At 43.6% G+C, this 21,322-nt stretch overlaps 1 protein-coding gene across 6 annotated transcripts in view; it reads left to right on the top strand.

The window, feature by feature from the left end:
• Positions 1-21,322, top strand: part of LOC121349320 (probable bifunctional methylenetetrahydrofolate dehydrogenase/cyclohydrolase 2) — a 61,041-nt gene that overhangs the window by 5,032 nt on the left and 34,687 nt on the right. For 4 of the 6 annotated variants that reach the window (XR_005954495.1, XM_041459599.1, XM_041459596.1 and 1 more), the window contains exons 4-7: positions 2,048-2,200; positions 2,925-3,032; positions 6,725-6,817; positions 10,574-10,699. Coding sequence is in view for 5 of the 6 variants with exons in the window: in XM_041459599.1 (XP_041315533.1) it covers positions 2,048-2,200; positions 2,925-3,032; positions 6,725-6,817; positions 10,574-10,699 (480 nt within the window). In the remaining variant the exon portion in view is untranslated. Of the gene's footprint in view, positions 1-2,047; positions 2,201-2,924; positions 3,033-6,724; positions 6,818-10,573; positions 10,700-18,410; positions 20,036-21,322 lie in introns of those variants that run through there. The other 2 variants (XM_041459597.1, XM_041459598.1) reach the window with 2 other exon arrangements.

Genomic DNA, 21,322 nt, shown 5'->3' with positions numbered 1-21,322 from the left:
AGGATAATTAAGAAATTATTTTGTTCCTCTGGAAATTAAGAAGGCATGTGGGAGCTTCTTTTCTGGCTCACAGCTCACTTGTCCCCAGCTGTGCAGCAGCATTTCCTCCCAGTGGTGTAAACCCTGTTCTGGAATTCTGCAAATCAGTTTGCAACATGGAAAATATCCATGTAAAGCGTCATTTTTTCTTTTTCCCTTTAACATAATTGTGTCTATTATCTGTCTGGTTTTGGGAAGCTAAAGACAGGGTGGATGAGGTGTTTTTCAGAGCAGTGTTCTGCTCATCCCAGGCACAAGGCAAAGCATGGCTGCCAAGTTTGTGTTGGAAGAACAACTGACTTGCCCAAGGGTAACAAGTTCTCTTTTGCAAAAGCCGTTTAATAGGTTACTCCAAGTTTCTTTCTTGGTTTTGTTTTGTTTTTTTAATTCCCAAGTTGACATAAAAACAGGGTTATGGCTGCTTTCAGTCTCTGTGAGGCAAGATTCAGTTCTAAGAGACTCTTTCATCAATGTACTTAATATCTTAATTTCCACAGTCTGTTCTTATGAGGATTCAAAAGGACACTTGCTCTCATCATAAAATGGAGAATTAAACTGTAAATCATAGCATTCTGGTTTAACTCTAGGGGTTTTCTAATTGGAAATCTTTTAACAGGTGATTATCATGGTTTAAGTTCTACAGTATGCTTATCTTTTAATTATCTAGCTGCTTTTAATGGAAAACCACAAAAACCTACTAAATTAAAACATCCTGTTTATGTCTCGAAAATATTTTACCGGCAACATCTGAATTTCCCTATTGATGCTTATTTTCCTTTGTTTGTTTTTTTTAAACCTTCTGTAGTGCTCTCTGGCTCAGACACTGACACATCTTGCCACACAGTTGCAGGATTCTGTTCAGATTGTGGGTCCAGTAAGGGATGCAAAAAGCAATTGCTCTGAGATGGAAATTGGAAGCCCCCAGCCTACTTGTCAGGTTTAGGGGAAGGCACTTTGGTTCACTCTTGTTGGTGCTGGGGAAGAACAACCAAATTCCCGGCAGGTTCAGTGGCCAGCTGGTCATGAACCCACAGAGGGTCAGGGGCTCTCTCCCCATCTCCCCACTCTGGGGGTCAGCTTGCCTTTCTCCCGGAGAAAACCTTTCAACAGGTCTGGGTTACTGCAGGCTGTGGGTCAGTCAGTGCCATTTTGGGTGAGGCCGTGGGCCAGTCAGTAAACACAGTTTGCTTTTTGGGTGAATATGGGATGTTTTGTGGAGCTGCTCCTCTGGGGTGTTAAGTATTCCACGTTTATGCTTGGATTTGTAACTCTGCACGGAGAGGTCTGCAAACACATTTTTCCCTAATTAGTGCTAATGTTTCAGCTTTAAGCAGTTGCAGAGCTGTCCTCTGTCATTAGTGCATATGAAAAATATTCAGTATGAGTACATGTGAATACAAAAGTATGTGCAGGCGATGCCATTTAAGCAATATTCAGTGTTTTGAGCTCACCAGTATCAAACAGTTTTGTGTATTCTCAGTTTTCTAATGAAGCAGGATATGTTTTGGTCCTACTGATTAACAGTTGGCTATAAAAACCAGTGTTGTTGGAAAAGGAAAGCTAGATCTTTAAAGTTACTTCAGCTTGAGTTTTCCATGAATTTGTTTAAAAATTAGCTCATGTATCCTCTGTGGGCTTAGAAACCAGGAAAATGCATATAACTGTTCTCCTGTCGTTTGTTGGGGTTTTTGAGGCGCTTCATATTTAAGAATTCTACATTGCAAAAGTGACTTCCTAAAATATTTCTTCTTATAGTTACTGTCCTCATTCTCAGCTGCATACTGGGCTCTCATATTTTGACAGAATCGGTTGTATCAACACTGTGACAAATGCCTTAACCTAATCTGCAGTAAATTGTTTGAAAAGGTGAAAACTGCCTTTGGGGAGGTGTAGTTGGTTGAATCGAGAGCAGTAATTAATGACCCTGGCCAGCTCTGGGCTGTGCCATGACGCATTGGTGGCGCCTGACGAGCGAAGGAGCTGTGGCTGAGGGCTGTGTGTCCCCTAGATCACATAGACGAACGGACAGTGTGCAACGCCATCGCCCCTGAAAAGGACGTGGATGGATTCCATATCGTGAACATTGGGCGCCTGTGTCTCGATCAGCCTTCCATCATCCCTGCCACCGCTGCTGCCGTCTGGGAGATCATCAAACGCACAGGTAGGAGGCTCGCCTGTCCTGGAGCTCTTCTTGTCCTGGGAGACAAACAAGGGGTGAGCTCAGGTGTGAGCTGAAAACTCAAGGTCTTCTAAATGCATTGGGCTGAGTGAAGAACTACCATTTAGAGTATTAATCTGAATAAGGAGCTGCCAAGTAGATGGGCTCTTGTGCCATTAGCACAACTATTATTTCAGTGTAAACCGTACTGTTTGGTGGAACACTTGAATAACTTTCTGAATTTCATAGTTTTGCAGGAAATCTTCTGTGCTGTTGTTCTTCTGTTTGTCAAATAGAAGATTGAATGACTAAGTTCTTGTGGAGAAGGGGGGAAAAACAAGGACAAAAAATGAGAGCACTTAATTCAGTACTGGAAGGGAAAAAATGCATATGTTTTCAATAGTTGTAATTTTTTATTTACAATGTACATGTTCTTACTGGTAGATATAAGTGCTTCCCTTTGTGGCTGGAGCAAGGAAATTAAGGCTTTTTGGTAAGGGTGATTCAGGTGCCCTGAATGAGCTGTCAGTTTTCTTTCTCCGAGGTGAAAGCTGAAAGTTGTTTTGTGGATTCATCCCACAAATTCAGCCTTGTGGATTTTCAAGTTGTGTTGATGTCAGCAGTCCACAACCACAAATAATTCTGTCATGGGGATTGAGACGAAGGGTTTAGACATATCAAAATAGTGGCATATAATTTTTTTAATTCTTGTTTTTTTTCCTGCAAGGAATACAGACATTTGGAAAAAATGTTCTTGTAGCTGGAAGATCCAAAAATGTTGGAATGCCTATTTCAATGCTTTTACATACTGATGGAGAGCATGAAAGGCCTGGAGGTAAGTCCAGGAACGTTGTCCAGTGTTTCCATTTGTGAAGTCCTGAAAATAAAGCTGGCTAGAGGACTCAGATTTAAGAGCAAGCTTTCCACACTTGTGCATAGTTGCAACCAGACCAAGGAAATAAATTTGCTGATGCATTTCCTGCCTTTTTCTCAGGAGAGCAATTTCTGGACTTGACTTTTTTTGGTGTTAAGTCATCCCTTCCTCCTCCATTTGAAACAGCTGTGATTTCAACTGATCCGTGAGGGTGGTGCTGGCAGTAAGGCCTTGAGGAGCTGCAGAGGCTCCTGTGATGTTTGTACCATGTAGCTCTTTATGTGCTTTACCCTCATCCTTGCTCAATATTGGTTTCATTGGTCATACATACGTGAGCAGGCACATACGTGTACATGTGCACACCAACACATTTGTGTGTGAATAAACAGAAAGGTGTGGCATGATCCCCGTGTTTTGCCGTGTCAGTGAGGTGTTGCTTATGAAAATACCCAAATGACCAAGCAAGGAACCCTTCAGCATGGGTACCATGGTTGCTTGTTGGCCTGGGGGGTATTTCTGCAGTGCAGTTCATATCCCCCTGGAAATTGAGTGCTGTGGTGGAAATATTTTTAAATAATTCTAATTGCAGAAGCCTACATGTGCTGCTGTAATTGTGCTGTAGAAATTAAAACAAATATAATTTAGATAGCATGCTGCCCTTTTGCGACTCCATTTTGATGTTAGAAACTGCTGTGGTGGTGTGCACAAATGAGGTAAACATGGACATTTAATCCCAGGCCTATTTAATTGGAGCACAGTGAAATCTGTTATTATTATAATAAAACACTAAAAGCTTTATCCTAATCATAGAGTTGGTTTTTCCATTCAGCCTCTGTGGGAAAGTTGCTATTTGGAATGCTCTCAGTGCCTGGATTGTAATTACCATTGGTGCATAGTTCTGGTCTCATCCTTCATTCCCACGAAAATTAGTGGCATTTTTGCCATTTGCTGCAAATATTGGGTGACATTTGTTATTGGCAGTGCAGCTGATGTTTGAAGTGGGCTTGGTAGAACACTTTGTAAGGTCATGTTACAAACTACTTACACGTTTCCCACCTGGAAATGAGGAGACCTAGCGACCTGTGATGCTTTCAGCAGCTTGTTGCAAAACCCTCAGCAGCTGCATGGGCAGTTTTTAGCTGTAATTAAATACTGTTTGCAGCTTCCAGCTTTTGAGTAGATTAGCTCCATGGCTCAGTTTTGTCTGGTATCCTGGGTTTCTAGTTCCTGTTTGACTGCCTGGTAGTGCAGCTTCTTTCGGGAGGCCAGTCCGTGAGATTTTTGTGGTGCTTCATGGTCTCCTGCCCATGTTTTGGTTCCTGGCATGGCAGAAGACTTCCCTTGGAACCCTGCTTGCTGGCATTGCCAGTGGTTCTAGCTATGCCACATCCTTGTTGTAGGGACAGAAGAATGTTCAGGTAGTCCCTTGCTGACACTGGAGCCTAGATACAGAGAGTTAACTCACTAAAGCTCTTTGCCTAATCTGAAGAAATGGGTTTATTTCTCAGGTAGTTTTATAGTTTTCCAGTCTGCTGAGTGTTGGCACACAGTCTAAAGCAATGAGAAAACAAAGGAACATGTACTTCCCTGATAATGAGCTGGCATTAAGAGTGTATGTGTGTGCTATGTACATGATGATAAATACTTCTGTATTTGGGGTGGTCTGGTGGAGTTTTCCTCCCTGACTCACAGATGGGGCTCTCCTTGAAGCTCTGCTTCATCTTCTGCCCTTGGGTTTAATTTCTGCTTTTGCAAGAGATTGGCTTGGATGGCATGTGGAAAGGAAGGCAGGCCAGGCCATAGTTTCAGCTTTTTTTTATTTTTTGTAACTCAGGAGGGTAGGGACCAGAGAAGACCTACAGTGAAATGCTGAGAAAGACCTTTCCGAGATTATCAGTCAAGAAAGAGTTTTTTCAGTAACTGGGCTCTTTTTTTTCTTTTTTTTTAAATTGAGAAATGATGCAAGGAGTGGGTGTGAATGGTACTATTTTTAATTTCTTTTTTTGTTGTGCATTTTGGTTGGTTTTCTTTCTAGATTATGAACAAAAATTCCAAGCTGGGGACTGTCTTAATTTGTGATGTTGCATATGTGGATACACTCGTGTCCTGCAGGTGGCAGTATCTGATCAGATGGAAAAGCTATGTGAACCCCTTCCAAAATAAATAATGTTATGTGTAGGCAGGTCAAGAGACTATCTCTGTTTTGTAAGCTATGGAATTGACTTGGGAGTATGATATGGAATCTTAATTATTAAATATATTCCTCTTCTTTCAGCAGAAGTAGCAGTGTAAAAATAGTTTTTATTTTCTGTTTGGGCATGGTCACAAATAAATGGAAAACCTCCCCTTTGTGAGGTGTCTGTAAGCCTCTGGACTGCTGTTCTCAAGGTAGGGGCTTTTTTTTTTTTCCCCTCCCTTTTTCTCCTTTTCTTTTTGTTAGTGAAAGCAGTTACTTGTTTTCAGGAGCTGACTACAGACACATTCATCACTAAAATCTTAGAAGCAAATTAGCACCAATTTTCTTCCTCTGAGATAACCTTCTACCTTTGGATTTTATCCATTGGTTTTTCTCAACCTTTTTGCTGAGTAATGACTGTGATTTTGGGCAAGACACAGTTTTGTTTAAAGCAGGTATCGGAAGACTCCTCTATTTTTCCCAAGCCTGTGCTTTTCTGTTTTCATGATCTTTAAATGTCTTGATCTGCTTGTCTTTGGGGAGGTTGTTTGCACTGTAGAGACTGAAAAAGAGGGATAAAAAATGAGGGGAAAGAGCAGTGAAGCCAGAGCACAGAAAGGTTGAAGGTGAGATGCCTGAGAGAGTTAATAAGATGAGAGGCACAGATTAGATCAGTCAGACACGTTGCAAAGGAAGCAGATGTGATGGTAATGTCTGAGAAGGCAAAGGGTTCTGGTTTAATTGCAAGTAACATGGCCTAGGTGTCTGTGATGAGTGGAAGGCAGAGATGGGGGGATGTAACACCTGAACACTGTGCAGTACAAATAATTGCAGAGAGGGTTGGAAAGAGTCTTGTTTGAGAGCTGTTCTTGCTGCTTGCTTGGGCAGTCTTCGAGGGAGTACCACTCCTGCTGTTGGGTGCAGTAGGAGACTTCAGACCCTCTCCTGTTCATGCTGTGGTCTCTCCTCAGTATCAAACAGCACAAGGGTCTTTCATGTCTTAGCAGGAGAGTTTATTCTGCAGGAGCAGAAGGATGTGTGCTTCTTGTGCTTCTGCTGGTGGTCTTGTGTCGAAGCTTTCGTGTGTGGCAGACAGCTGAGTCTTGTGGCACCCTCTACAAAGTGGCCTTGATAAAGCAGACGCTGGATTCTGTGCTGGGTTTGCTTTGTGGAGTTCCACAGAATGTAACAAAAGCCATGGAAGGGCTTCCCTTCCCATGGAAGGGAGTTGAGTCCACAGTATATAAATGAATTCATCCTGGGAGAGGTTATAAGAAGAAATGTTTTTTCATACGTGTGAGCAGCAAATCTTGTGAGTGTTCTGCCTATGCTGATTTAAAAGTCACACCCCAGACAAATCTGATCCTCTGTTCTGTTGTTAATGTACCAAAGTAAGTAATTTGCACCTGAAGGTAAATGCTGTGCTTTTTATAGCATTCTACATCTGACAATTAATTGTTTTTCTCTTCTGTTTCAGGTGATGCCACAGTGACCATCACTCACAGATACACCCCAAAAGAGCAGCTCAAGATCCATACGCAGCTGGCTGACATAGTAATAGTTGCTGCAGGTAATACTGCTTGTGGTTAATGCTGCAATTGCAGCATTTCAAACCCAAAAAGAGGACTTTGCAGTCTCTGTCTGTGGCGCTGGCCGTTTCACGTTTCTCTGAATAATCAGTGCTCGCTGAGGGTGTTGCAGTGGGTAGGATTCCTCACTGTAGGAAGGGCAAGTGATTTGGCTCTTTGTTCTTGCCCTTCACATTTGCAGACTCATAAACTGTTTCTCGTCACATGCGACACCTTTCCCTTAGGGAGACTTCGGAGTGAACTCAAGATTGGGAACCAGTCAGTGCATAGTTTATACAGGTATAATTATGTAAATTAAAACATTCTCTGTGCCGTGGAAAAATCATGAGTCATTTAAATTTTGACAGGAGGGTTTCTTTAAATCAGCTGGAGCCTGCATTCATAAAATCATGGTATCATTTCCCCACTGTTAGAATTAAGGCCAAACTTTCCAAATTAACTGGAGGTTTGGGTAACCTGTGTTAGTAATGGCTGGGTTTTTTTTCTCCTTTACAATTGTCGTGTCAACAGAAAGACAATGGTAATTGCCTAGAGGAAGGGGACCGAAAGATGAGTGTCTGTACTCTTAAAGCAATGTAAACTGAAATACTTGATGTTTAACTCATCTGTCCCAAAGAAATGAGTTGAACTCTGCTTCTAAGCAGCTGTTGTTTATTTGTTTGCAGGTAATACATAGAGAAATACAAATGAATTAAAAAAAATTAAACAGCCCAACTTAGTATAACCTTGGTAAAATTCTGGGTTCCTTACGGCTCAGGGGTCTCATCCTTCTCTTGTACCATTTTGTAGGACCACAAAAGGGTTGTGTCTTTCCTCTTTTCTGCTCCCTTTCCCCCTCTTTCTCATCCTCAGGACCCAAGACTTGATGTATTTTCTAGATGAAGACAGACAGGTACCTGTCTAAAGCTTGTCACTTCCTGTTGAAGTGAGATGCCCTTTCCTTCAGGCTTGAACTTCACTGCCTCTTTCCTAAGGCAGGCCAGGATCAAGAAACTTATTTGTCCCACGTGTAATTGTTCAGCTGTGGGCCTGACCAGAATTCACCACTGAGAGTAAAAGAAAATAATAGTGTGCTAGCTGGAAATAAACCAGTAACTTTTCATCCAAATTCACTACTTCCTATTTAATCATCACTTCTGATTTTTGTGCTGAACATGGTTTGTCATTGTTTATGCTTGGAGTTAAATGATCTGGTAGCCATTCATCCGTGTTTACCTTTCACATTATTTTCCTTGTTTCATTTGTAACAGGAGTGTGATACAACACTCATTACACAACTTGAGATATACTTGGAGTGATGAAAAAACCTAGGGCTAGGTTGTGCAAACAGCACACAGCCCTGCCCCAGTGTGTGCTCTGGGGAAAGTGGTACTTTAAAAAGGTGGAATCACTCCAAGCTTCCTTTTGTTACATGAGAGCTGTGCACATTTTACCTCTGGGATCACACACTCTCTGGAAATGGGTCATCTGTGCAGTGAGTGTTACCTTTCTTGCAACTTGTACCTTGCCAGGTTGGAACAGCTGCTTTGACAGGCCACTGCAGAAGATGTGCAAAAGGAAGGGAGCTTTTTTTGTGTGTGCTTGCATGGAAGACCAAGGTTCCTTTTCCTATGTGGTATTTTTACAAGAGCCATCTGCATCCTGGCTCCTGGTTGGTGACTTGATGCACTGAGCCTTCTGATCTGGTGCTCCACCTCCGAGTGCTTTCCTGTTCACTTGCGTTCAGGGTTTTGGTAAAACTTCAAATCAGGTTCTTCTTTTCTCTTACTCCTGAATGTGAAAAGATTGATCTCTGTGCTGTCTCTCATTTGCCCCCAGGCTTGGGGTACCAATTTTCCTGGTTATTGGGACTGTAGCTATCCATGCACTTTATTCCTTCCTTCTTGTTCCTGACTCCTTGCATCTTAAGTTCCAAGAACGCTGCTCTTGTCCAGCGTAACCTTCCCTAAAATCTTTCAATACTGCACAGCAGTATTTGGATTTCTATCTAAGGCATTGTGTTTCCTGTTAAGCACACCTGACACTTTGTATCTCACACAGCAGTTTCCCATCACAGCCTGTAATCCCTGCCTGTACAGGCATCCCCTGGAGTCTGGTCTTTTTGCCATGGCAGCAGTGTAAGTGCAGCTTTACCCAGCGGTGCTCCTAGAGCCAGCTCAGGACAGGCAAGGCTCTGATGGAAGCAGCAGGACTCTGGAACCCGTCAGCTTGCTGCTCCTGCTCTCTGGGCTTTCCAGTCTGCTGGGGGAATCAGGGCTCATCTGCCTGCTACCTTTGGAGAGGGGGTAAAGAGGAAAAGTAGTGACTGTGCCAAATGCCAGATGAACTTCTGCTTGGACTGCTTGTGCTGTCCCTCGGGACATGATCTGTGGCCTTCTTGTGTAGGAAGCGCTGGTTCATCAGACCCTTTGTTCTGGTTAGCTTTCTTAGAATTTGGCTGTTTCACAGTCCTTGCACTTAGATTAGGTAGGGCCTTGTTATTGCTTTGTTTCAAGTGTGATTCATCATTTTCTACAAAAATGGCCAGTGGAAGGTTTTCCCATATTCTTCAGTTCAGTGCATTTTAGGAAAACCTACCCTAATGTTTACCCCTTCCTGCTTGGTATTTAAAGTGGGCTTAAGCAACTAGACAGGCTCATTTGGTTTGGGGGTTAGTTCATTTTTTGCTGTTAAGTATTTGGCTTATTATTAAACCATTTTACAAAGGGTGCAACTGTGCAGCTTCCATTAATATGCTTCCAGCCCTATCACACACAGATCATTTACCCCCATAAGGCTGAGGCATTTTCCAATTACCAGCCAGGTTGCCATGGATTACATCAGAGGGGGATGAAGAAGATATGCAGTCAGATGTTATTGAATGGGCTAGGAAAGGGTTTGAGATCTTGGCTTGCCCAACATGAGGAGCAGAGTTTCGAGCGGGTGTCTTATGGGGGAGTGAGGAATGGAGAGCAAGGAGTGTTCTAGTACTGCCTGTATCCAAATGACTGTCAGTGCTCCAGCACTGCACATGGAGCCAGAGCCTGGTACACCAGCGCTTCCCTCCGAAAAAACTGCACTTTCAACCCGTATGATTTTGGTTTCTTTTCCTTTTTTGCTTTCTCCCTACCTGAGAGAAAGCTGCTTTGATGGGGAGAGGGGAGTTCAGACTCCCTTTTTGGAGGTACTGTAACATTCCTCTCAGAATAAAAACTGATGGAATTGCTCAGGAAGCAAGGCGAGTTGTAATGTCTAGTTTGGAAATTCCCACTACTGAAAGTTGGAGGTTGCATGGTAGGGAAGAAATTCCTGACCAGAGTCATAGGGCCATGGATACATTTCATTAGCTAGACTTTGAAGTGACTCTTTAGGTTTTCTGGGTTCTGACTGAAGCACTTATTGTTGATGAATATCAAGAAGCTTCACATTTAAACGTGCTGATGAAATATGGGGCATATGAAAAAGCTGTGGTGGCTTTTTGTGGCTCTTTGAGCTGGAATTTCTTAATAGCAAAAAACTCCTACTCCGGGACACCACAGAGATGAAGCCTAAAAGGTGTGCAGTGCCCAGGCTGGGCCTCCCAGGTCAAGCGCAGAGGTCTCACAAATTGCTGTAAAGAGCAAGACATGGTGTATTCAATGTTGTAGAATTCTCTTTTGTGCCTGCATGGCTTTGCATGCACACCCCCTGATATTATTCAAAAGGGATAGACTCAGATTACCTGGCCAGGGTAATGAAATATGTGTTTATGATTCCAGGTATCCCAAAGTTGATTACAACTGATATGGTCAAAGAAGGTGCAGCTGTGATTGACGTGGGCATCAACCATATCCACGATCCTCTTACAGGAAAAACCAAATTAGTTGGGGATGTGGACTTTGAAGGTCAGTGGAACACTCTTTATACAAGTCTGTTGGATAAATATACTCAAGTTTGTAGGATTCACTCGTGGTAAATTTTTGGACTAGGCAGTGTCTCAAATGAGACTGTGTTTTCAGGAATTTTTTATCATTTATTTACTTAAATAAGAGCACAAATCTATCTGCTCTTAAGCAATTGTTAGGAGACAAAGTGCTACTTTTAATTACAGGCACCAGCAACCCCTAAGAGATACAGATGAGCTCTTCTGGCAGTGGTGTAAAGGTGCTTGTGTCCAGTTCCCTTAATCCTTTGAGTTTGTGAAGTGTTCAAAAAGTAATCAATGAAAGCAGTTTCTGCTCTTTCTCAAGCATAGGGTCTCCTGCTGTTCATAACAATTATTATTAAACCACAGCTTCTCAAAGCCTCCTTTTGCACTCTTCCTCTACACTTGTCTGTGAAAATGTTAGCTTGGCTTTAGAAATACTCTTTATGCTAAAGTTTAATGTGGGTTCATCTAAAAGTGCTTAACATCTTGGTCCAGCCAAGCCTAACAGATAAAAATTGTTGTTACATATTGATCTTTTTATGTGTAACTTGTTGCAGAGCAAGTTCACAATGTAACTTGATTAAATATCTCTGCTCTGGAGGAGCTCCAGACTGGAATAGCAGGATTGTTGCACTTATTGGCAGGGTTGAGTGTGGGAAGCTTAGACAGCATTTATCCACCTTATTAATGGTTCTCAACAGTTCCTTGTTTTGATAAGTATGAAAATCACCCACAGGTTTTTTTTTTCACAGTTATTAACATCTTGGCTGGCATAATGTTTCAAAGCTTAATTATATTCAGAATGGTTTTAGCCAGCTGTGTGTATTTCTAATTACATCACTCACTCAGTTCCCTGCTGCTTTTATTCATCATGCATGTTACCTGTCTGTTAAAGTCTGTGAAATTACCTGCATGAGTGTAGCTGAGCGACTGTCTTGGAATGTGTTTGGAAATGTGTAACTGGATGTATGCAACAGAGGTCCAGGAACAGAAATCTTTTGGAGGACAGCTTGAATTTTTTTTTTTTCCTTATCCTGCCTGGATTTGTGGTATCACAAATAAAAGGTTCCATTTTGTGTTTTCAGAGCTGAACTAAAGTACAGAACAATTCCAGGTGTTTGGTTAGCTTTAGCAGGTGTGGGAGTACAAAAGCTGTAACTTTGAGAAACGTGAAGCTGCATCCTTCTTGTTTGTTTCCCTTCAAACACGGGACCTTGTGCCTGCAATAAAGGTGTAGATTCAGTGGCAAGGCCGTGATTCAGAGTTTCAGCAATGCGCTGTATCTGTCTCATCATGTCTGCTGTGGGTTGTTCTCGAGATTTTACCTGGGGGGAGGGAAGATCCAAAAAAGAGGGAGGAACTTCAGCTTGGATTATGCCACTGCAGTTACAAGTAGCATTTCTCTGTGCATTGCCAAAGGGAAGTTGTTGTTGGTTCACTGGTATCGGTGAAAGTTTCACTAAATCTTTAACAACAACAAGAAACATCCCAGTGTATACAGTTCTGAAGACTAGCAAGTAAACCACCCTTGGCAAGTATTTCATCTGGCAGTTAGGAAATGGAACAAGCCAGCCTGTTTGTGTGGCAAACAGTTTTATCCTTTTCCCCTGTTTGATCACTTGGCTGTATCTGTATTTAAGCCTGAGTGAAAATGGTTTTTGCTGGTTGAGGCCAGGCACTTAAATGGCTGGCTTGACGTGTGGTGCCTGTGTAACATCACGTAGCCCACCAGGATCTATTGTCTCCTGATCTCCTTCTTTAAGAGAAAAATCCTGCTGTGCAGAGAGAGAAGTTTAACTGGGCAATCAGAGTTCAAATTTCATTTACAAAAGTAGATGGAAATGTCTCCCTTCAATAGGTCATCTGGCTGAAAGGTTGCTGTAATGGAAATTAATGTTATTAGGTGGGTGGAAGGTGTTTTGATCCAGTTGCTTATCTTGCCAGTACTTGGATCCCATCTTCTAATCTCTGCAAGGTAGGTGAGAGAGTAGAAGTTATTTTTATCTCTTTAACAACAAAAGGATGCATTTCATTTCTTCTTTTCCGTGTCTTTCATTGTTAAATTCAGTGTACACATTTGTGAAAGTAACGGAATGCCTTTAGTAAACAGTATTTGCGATTTCCCATTTCCCCATGTCCTCTTTATTTTGACACTCCAAACTGCATCCACATCAAAAACCAGTAATGGTTTGGTCCGGAATAGTTTGCTGTGCAGTTCCAAGCTATCTAAAAGAGCAAGACAGGGGAACACTGTGCTTGTGGAGGTCAGCTGCAAAGCACTGAGATACCCAGCCTGGTACTGCTGGGATAAATTAAACTGCGTGTGCAGCTCTCCATGTAAAACCACCATAGCACATGAAGAGTCCCTGTTTATGTTAAGAATTCTGTGCTCTGGGGAGTGGCTGTCCTGGCTTCTGGGAGCCTCAGGAGGAAGAGTGAAGTGCCAGGAAGGAGGAGAAGCAGTGGCATCCCTGTGTGATCCCCAGTGCCATTGCAGCTGCTTTTGGGCCCCAAGTTTCAGTGACAGAAAGGGAGATCTGTTCCTATGAGCAGGGTAGTGCATGTGTGGGTGCACTTGGCCCTGTTTTATACGCTTTTGTTGCCACAGCTATAATGCCAAGGGAGGAGGAGGGCTACAAGGACCAGGAACATGAAATAAAGCAACAAGTTACCCAGAACATTTAGCTGAAACAGCTCCTTTGGGTGGAGCATCATTTCCAGGAATAACTGGTAGAGCAGGGTAGTAACACGCCACAGTAGTAGCTCACCTTTGCAAGTGGAACTGGAAATACCAATGAAACCAAGGTTGCTTGTATTTCTTTGCAATTCCTTCCATATTTTTGACAAACAGCAGTGCTGATTGCTGAGTCTTCATTAGATGCCTATGTAGAAAAGAAATTGTGTGAGATCTTTGTTAGGTGATGTAGTTGAGATATCAGTGGAGGGATTTACACAGGAGACCTGTTTGTTCTGACTTGACAGTGTGAAAGAGATTCTGGAAAACTGGTGCCACCATGAGCAGGGAGGGATTCCCAGCACTGAAGAGCAGAAGAGAGAGCCCCAACAAGTAATGGATGTGGGTCCAAGGTGATGGGCCTATGTTATGCATTCTCTCTGAATGAGGTTGACCACCACCATCTTCAAATCCAATTAATTAGTGGAAGTGGTGGTCCTTCAGCTGTACAGCAGTGTGCAGGAAGCCTGGCCTCTGTGACAGCTGCTGCATCTGGTGGTGTTTGCTGCCTCTCCACGTTCATTGTGGTACCTGCGTGGCTATAGGCTGCTCCTCACTCACTGAATCCTTTCCAGCTTAGCTCCCTGTGCAGCTTCCCCAAACAGTGGTCACGAAAACAGAATGTGGATGTTCCAGGTGCCTTTGCTATAACCCTAGTTAGTTCCTTTCTCAGTTGATTTCGAAGAGCTGGCATTGATTTTGCCGTGAAGAAGAGCCCAGTCTGTGTGATCACGTCACCACATTGCTGCCCTGCAGACCTTAGGGGCACCATTGCCTGTGACAGAAGCCCGAAGGCTGCTGGCTAACTGGGCTCAGTGAGCTGCTGCATGGCCCATCAAGGTTCTCCTGCACAGAAGAGGCTGTTGTTCAGGGGTGTTACTGATAAACACTCTTTGAATTACAGCACTGCACCAGAATTCCTTGGTTTCCCTTTATATTGCAGTTACAATAGCTGCAGTAAGAGAAACAGGGATGAGAAAAAGAAGGAACTCTGAGAGCTGGGGTCGATGCTTGCTGGTTGATATCCCCCAGTGTGTAGTGAGGAGAATCCCAGAACATGTGGAGTAGAACACGAGATATCTAGTGTGGCTGCTGAGCACATGATACCACACTTGGGCAGGGATGCAGGGATCTGGTGTAGCTTTAGAGGGACTCGTAAAGCCGTGTGGAAACAGTGCCTAGGCAGGAATTGCTCTGCATCACTTAATGCAGATGCACAAGACCCAGAACTGCCTTCAGGTTGAGACTTGCCATTGGTTTGTGTGATTAACCCTATTAGGTGTCTGATGTCCTCAGCTTTAAAGGAACCTAGGAATGAAGGGCTGTCTCCAAAGCAGTGGATCCTGTTTTTCAAGGAAACAATCTCCATTTCATTTCTTCTGAAGAATCAAAGGAAGATTTCAAGGTTCTACAGAAGCTGCAAAATAGCAGCTCCTCCCCCATAGGCATCTAATTTGCATTTTCCAGCTTGTCAGGGGAAGGTTTGGGAGACCAGCGCCCATCTGGAGAAAGCAGGAGTTGAGCTGTGGACCAAGTTAGTTCATTCCTGAGAAGCAGAAGCAGGACCTGATGGAATGGACAGCACAACACCTCACCTGCTGACATGGGATCGGTCACACATTCATGTGGTGTCTGTGAACTGTGCTTTGGCCTATTTCACTTGACCAGGAAAGTCTGTTGACGTTTTTGAGGCCAAGCTATCTTCCCCCTTTGGTCGCTGGCATTCATCTTGGAAAATTGCACTTGCCATATCTGTATTTACTCTTACCAATGGCAACTTATCAGATGGTAATTTCCCCAGCAGACACCTGTTGTGTTCAGAAATCTGGATCAGCTTTTGTGCATAAGCTGTTTCAAGGTTCTACAGAAGCTGCAAAATAGCAGCTCCTCCCCCATAGGCATCTAATTTGCATTTTCCAGCTTGTCAGGGGAAGGTTTGGGAGACCAGCGCCCATCTGGAGAAAGCAGGAGTTGAGCTGTGGACCAAGTTAGTTCATTCCTGAGAAGCAGAAGCAGGACCTGATGGAATGGACAGCACAACACCTCACCTGCTGACATGGGATCGGTCACACATTCATGTGGTGTCTGTGAACTGTGCTTTGGCCTATTTCACTTGACCAGGAAAGTCTGTTGACGTTTTTGAGGCCAAGCTATCTTCCCCCTTTGGTCGCTGGCATTCATCTTGGAAAATTGCACTTGCCATATCTGTATTTACTCTTACCAATGGCAACTTATCAGATGGTAATTTCCCCAGCAGACACCTGTTGTGTGTTCAGAAATCTGGATCACCTTTTGTGCATAAGCTGCCTGGGTGGTTTTATGCTAACTGACACAAAACTTGGCTTCTGCCACGCCTATCCGTAGGGATTTCCATAATGGTAGAATATGGGCAGAGGAATTCCCCACCAACTTGGGAAAACAGTGTGCTGTGTGTTTCCTGCTGGGTAGGGTTACTAACACCACAGGCAGTGTATGTTGGACCTGAAAGGCATTGGAAGGCTTTCTTGAGGAAAGGCACGGTCTGGCTGTGGGCTGTCCCCTTTGTAGGTAAGGTAGGAGTAGTTTGAATAACACAAGAAGAGGTAGGTAACATTGCCATGGAAACAAACATATTTCAGTTTATAGTGCCTACAGTGCTTTCTGTGTTAATGGCTGTGTTTTCTTCAGATGTGGATGCATGTCAATAATTATGACATTAATCCGAGAATTCATAGTAAATATATTGACTGTGAGCACCATTCTAAAATCGTAGGTGCTTCAAAATAGTATGACTATTAAAAAGGTGAATTTTGTGTTTGAGAGTATTCAGAGTAACGGTCATATGGCATCTTAATTTGGTGATTTTTACATCTGAAGAAAAACCACATTGTAGCCTGATTTCCTTTCCGTTTATTTTAAGAATATACCTGGTGGTGTCAGTCAGCAGAGTAATTAAAACCCTCCTGGTTTTATTTACCAGCTCTCCTCAATTAGGGTTGGTGTAGTGTTTTTCAGTTCTGTGAGATATTTGCTGTTAACTTTGCAAATGCTCTCATGACTTCCCTGCCATAGGGGAGGTTCAGACAGCATTTTATTAATTTCATTTATCCCCAGCTCCTCAAATCTAGTAAATATCATTTCCGAAAATCCCCAGTGTTCTAATTTTTCAAGTTCTTTTGTACTATTTCTTTTTTTGGGACCTTCTTATTCCTGACAGTTAAGCACCACATAGATTCCAGAGATTCAAGATAAGTACACTTAAAGCAGTAGCAAGTGATCTTGTTTGTCCCAAAGCCAGGTGTCTGGTTTTCCACCTCTTAATCTCTTCTCATAGCCAGGCAGAGTTTGCTCTGTAGGGAATTGAATGTGGAATTGAATGTGTTTGTGTCAGCTATGCTTGCACAGTTGTCTCCTGTGCGTGTGCCTTTGAAAAAGGAAAGCTTTTCCAAGTGGGGAATGATGTATCGAGAAGTTATTATTAAGGCAAGCAAAAAAAAACCCCAAACTAAGAAAGAGACCTCTCATGGTGGTGCCCTAAAAAACCCCCGACTCTCAGGATTAACACAGTGAGTTCCTACCAAGTTGAGCAGAATTCCTTTGCAAACAGCCTGTAATTCCAATCAGTGGCATTTTGCACAGTGGATAAGAAGATCAACGTAGGATTTATTGCTGAGTTATATGAATTCGTCATACAAACAGGTTAACTTAAATGCACTCAAGGTGTACACTGAATTTGAGTAGTCTTAATATGGCTAATGGTTGGAGCTAAATCATCAGTAAGATTTTCCTTTGTGATACTCTGCAAAGAACCTGCCCCTTTGCATCCTGCTTTAACCTAGGCACCCTAGTAAAACAGATTTTTAAAAAATAAGTCTTTTCTGGAGGAACTGAGCGTTTATGGCTGAAATTGCAGTGTGGATTTTGCCACTAGAATTATATTTTTTTCTTGAAGAAAACTCTTTTCGTTGTTGTTTGTAGTGTGAAGCAGAAAAACAAATCAAAAAGGAAATTGTGCTCTCTCCCTCTCCAGTTTTAAGTTTCTTTCTATGATCTCAGGGTGTCTTTTTAGGATGTGTTGTAGGAGTCCAGATTATGGGCTGTAGGGAATGGGGCTGTGGCTGAGCCTCATCCCTAACAGGGTGCAGCTGTGTAAAACAGGTGACGATCGTTAAAGGAAAAAATGAGCAGGGAATGCTGAGGTGCTTTGGCCAATCACAAAAGAGTGAAAGGCCACACAGGTGCCATGCATGTGAGGAGCAGGGCGGAAAAGGTTGTGCTGGGGAATAAAAAAGTGCTGATGCTCGAAGCCATTCATGGTGCCAGTTGTGTGTCCCCTGTCTCGTGGGGATCAGGCTGCCTAGGTGGCTTGGCTGCTGCGGGTGCTCTGCTGTCGATGGCAGTAGTTGCTCTGCATGCTGCTCCTCAGGAGCTCAGAGTTGGGGGGGTCACCTCCTTACCTACAGAATGGCATCCCCAGCTTCCATAGCTCTCCTGGATGCTGCAGGTGCAGCGTCCCAGCTGACAGATGGGGTGATGCACGTCTGTGCTGCTCTCCTGGGCTGGTCTTGGCCTCATGTCACACAGATGTTCCTGGGACAGCTGTCACCCAAGTCACATGGGCCAAAACTGCCCCTTACCAAAAGATTTCCTTGGGAATAACCTTCCGTCTGTTGGAGCACAGGCTGTGTGAGTTCCTGTGCTGCCATGGGGAAAGGGCAAGGTGCTGCAGGTAGATCAGCTGGAACAGGTTGTGCAGCCCTGGCCCAGAGCTAGCCCTGGGTGATACATTCAGATTAGGAGAGGTACCTCGCAGCCCCGGTCCTGGCCGCGTTCCATCCCTGCCGTGGCTGCAGTAAAGCTTCTGCCCTGCCTGCTCCCTTCCCTGCAGTACCTGCCGTCACAGCCCTTCGTGCACAGGTGGGAAGAAAGGTTTGGCAACCTTCTTAGTCAATGCCTTTTCTCTCTTTTCTCTTAGAAGTGAAGAAGAAGGCTGCCTTTATCACTCCGGTGCCGGGAGGGGTAGGACCTATGACTGTTGCAATGCTCCTGAAGAACACACTCCTGGTGGCTAAAAAGCTCATTTACTAGAGCAAATGGGTTGCCTTGGAAGAAGAATCCGAGTTGTTCTATTTATTGATACACAAAACACTTATTTTTTACTACAAAAGTATTTATTTCTACATTGTATTTATTTTTTCATGTCAGGTATGTTAAAGCTGATGGTTTATAAAATGTTCAAATACTTTGTCTTACCTCCTACTGACTCATGGTGAGCAAAATCAACTTGGAGAACGCAGCCTATGCAGATATGTTGGTAGTGGTGGCCAATTACATGTTTGAGAATGAAGAAAAGCATAAATTACATCTGTACCTATGTTTTGGGGTAGTTATCAAGGTCTTGGTAAACACTTGGGACCTGTTCAAACAATATAAAAACTAAGACGTGCTGGATACGTGCTTTCAAATACGTGGTTTGCGTTCTGAGGTCACTAAGCACTTTGGATGTAGTTCAGAGTCCTTAAATACTTATTTTTGAGCAAGTAGAGCCAGCAGTGGCCAGGTAGTACTGTTGACATGAATGCAAACGTTCAGTAAATGTTTTAAAATAGTCAAACAAGCTTGAACGCTGGTGAAATGCTGACTTGAAACATCTGCAAGAGGTAAGCGTGAAAAAGTAGCTAGAATTGAGGCTGGAGTATGGGCAAATTGTTTTGGTGCATGACAGCCCCATCTCACAACAACCCCTCAGACCTGAACAGTTGGTTGGGCTGAATTTGGTGGAAATTGAATGGGATAGAATGAAATTGAGTGGAATGTAGTTTAAATTACTATACACATACAACATAGGTCTTGCGGCAGGAGACGGAGGAGAAACTTTATCCCTCACGAAATATTTGTGTTGGAACTTTAAACCATTTAATTATTCTCTTATTTTTCAAAACTGCATGAAGAGGGCTTTTCAGTCCATATTGTAAGCCTTGGCTTCAATGGCCACAGTATTTTGCTGGTTAGAGAAGAGCATATGGGGCAAGATCAGTATGCTTCTGTTCCCAAAGTTGGTTCCTGGATGGATCTAGAACAGTCCTATGCAGTGTAGAAGTTGCTGAGATGCCAGTTCAGCTGAGTGTGTGCACTGGTGACATTGCCACTGAAGGCAGTGGTAGACAGTTTAGACTTCTACATGTTTTTGTCTGGGCTCGGATTACTGATTTATTTTCATCAGGAGCCTTAGGTGTTTTTTAGTGGGCTATGGATAACTTGGAAGGGGAAGGAAAAAGACTGGGGCTAAGATCTCTTGCTGTTAAAGGGAAAAATGCCCTTACTGTGATAAATAAGTCAAGGTGGAGCATCATTTCCATGCTGGCTGTTCTTGTGATGGATTTTGAGTTTGCTTTAGCACGGTGTTTGCAGAAGTTTGACAGGATTGTTATTCAATATGCAGTGCCAATGGTGCAGACACTTGCTTGTCTTTTTAAATGTAGGCGGTAATATAAATTTATGTGGGAATATAAGTGGTAGGAGGATGAAGGCACCTATGGAGACTGTACTTGGACTCATCAACCCATGACTGAAAGATGGAATAAAACTTGTTCGCTGTTACCTTGTTCTTGCTGGAGGGTGTTGATGTGGTTTGGGGCATGGTTGTGTTCTTCCTTTGTTTATTGTGTGTTCAGCCATTGCTGTGTCCATGTGTTTGCTGTTTGTTTTCTTTGGTTTAACTCTGGTCATCTCTGTGTGTTTTGGCAGAGTAACCATTTAAGGCGCTGTGCTTGTGTCCCTTGAGCGAGCCTGCCTGTGTCATGCCCTACAAGCAGGTCATTGTGCATCGCAAGCCTTTTCCCTTTATCCCGTGGTAGCTGGCTTAGCATTACAGCACAGCCTGGGAGGCCTGGGCTTGGCTCCACTGCATGCTGGCTGCAGAGTTGCTGGAGGCATCCATGAGAGTGCTCTCCGCTGGGAGAACATCCAGAAGGAGCATCCAGAGGGAAGGGCCCATTAGACAGCACAGCGCGCCCGCCGGTGTGCCCGACCTGGTCAAGGTTTGTCCAAGGACAAACACCCCGCGGCAGACGGAGCGCGGCCTTGCCCACTGCAGCCTTGTCCCAGGCCTACCACACCCGTTGTGCTGCCTCGTGACAAAGGCTGGGCTCGGATTCAGGGCAGATTAAACTGCCATTGTGCAGCTGAGTGTTGAAAGCAAGGCTCAGGAACCTCATCCCTGCTCGGGACTGATAGCAGAGGTTATCCGGGTAGGCATAAACACTCCTGTCCGTGCAGGGAGTGTGCAGGTTGCGCTCAATCAGTGTGCAGGCATGCAGTAATTCAGGATAGCAAAGGAAGGGAAAAGCCTCATGGAATGCAGTCTGTGAGCAGGAAAAGGCATAATTAAAATATGCATAACTAGCTTGTGTTTTTCCCTTAACACGTGAAGTGGTTAGATGTAATCCTTCAGATCACTGAGGAGAATGCTGTGGAGAGGGAGGATGCGAGCCGACTGGAGTTACCAGGGCACTTATTAAAAGACTTCGGGTTTTAAAATCTAAAAATTGTGAAGTGTTTTTGTTGCTTGGAGCTCACAGTTGAGGAAGTGAGAGTTGTTGCTCAGGTGAACTATGTAGCTCTGATGTCTCAGTGTGTTACTGAACGGGGATTTTCCAGTTAACTGCTCTAGTCCGGGCACTTCAGTACCCTTCAGATAGACCAGTCCTACTTGTTCCAAGCTGCCTGTGACCAAGGAAGCTGGACAGTGTTTGGAGCCGTGGAGAGTGGTTTAGTACGAGAAGCATGTTTGACAGGTCTGTTCTAGAGACCCTGCAAACACTCTGTGAAAGGTATGGGTGTTCCCATTAAGCATAGTCACTTCTTGGAGAGGCAGAGATGGGCTTT

Source organism: Pyrgilauda ruficollis, unplaced genomic scaffold, assembly GCF_017590135.1.
Source record: "Pyrgilauda ruficollis isolate IOZ18807 unplaced genomic scaffold, ASM1759013v1 scaffold139, whole genome shotgun sequence".
Classification (NCBI taxonomy): domain Eukaryota; kingdom Metazoa; phylum Chordata; class Aves; order Passeriformes; family Passeridae; genus Pyrgilauda; species Pyrgilauda ruficollis.
The sequence above is the reverse complement of the archived record's forward strand: the minus strand, read 5'-3'. Positions and strand labels throughout refer to the sequence as shown.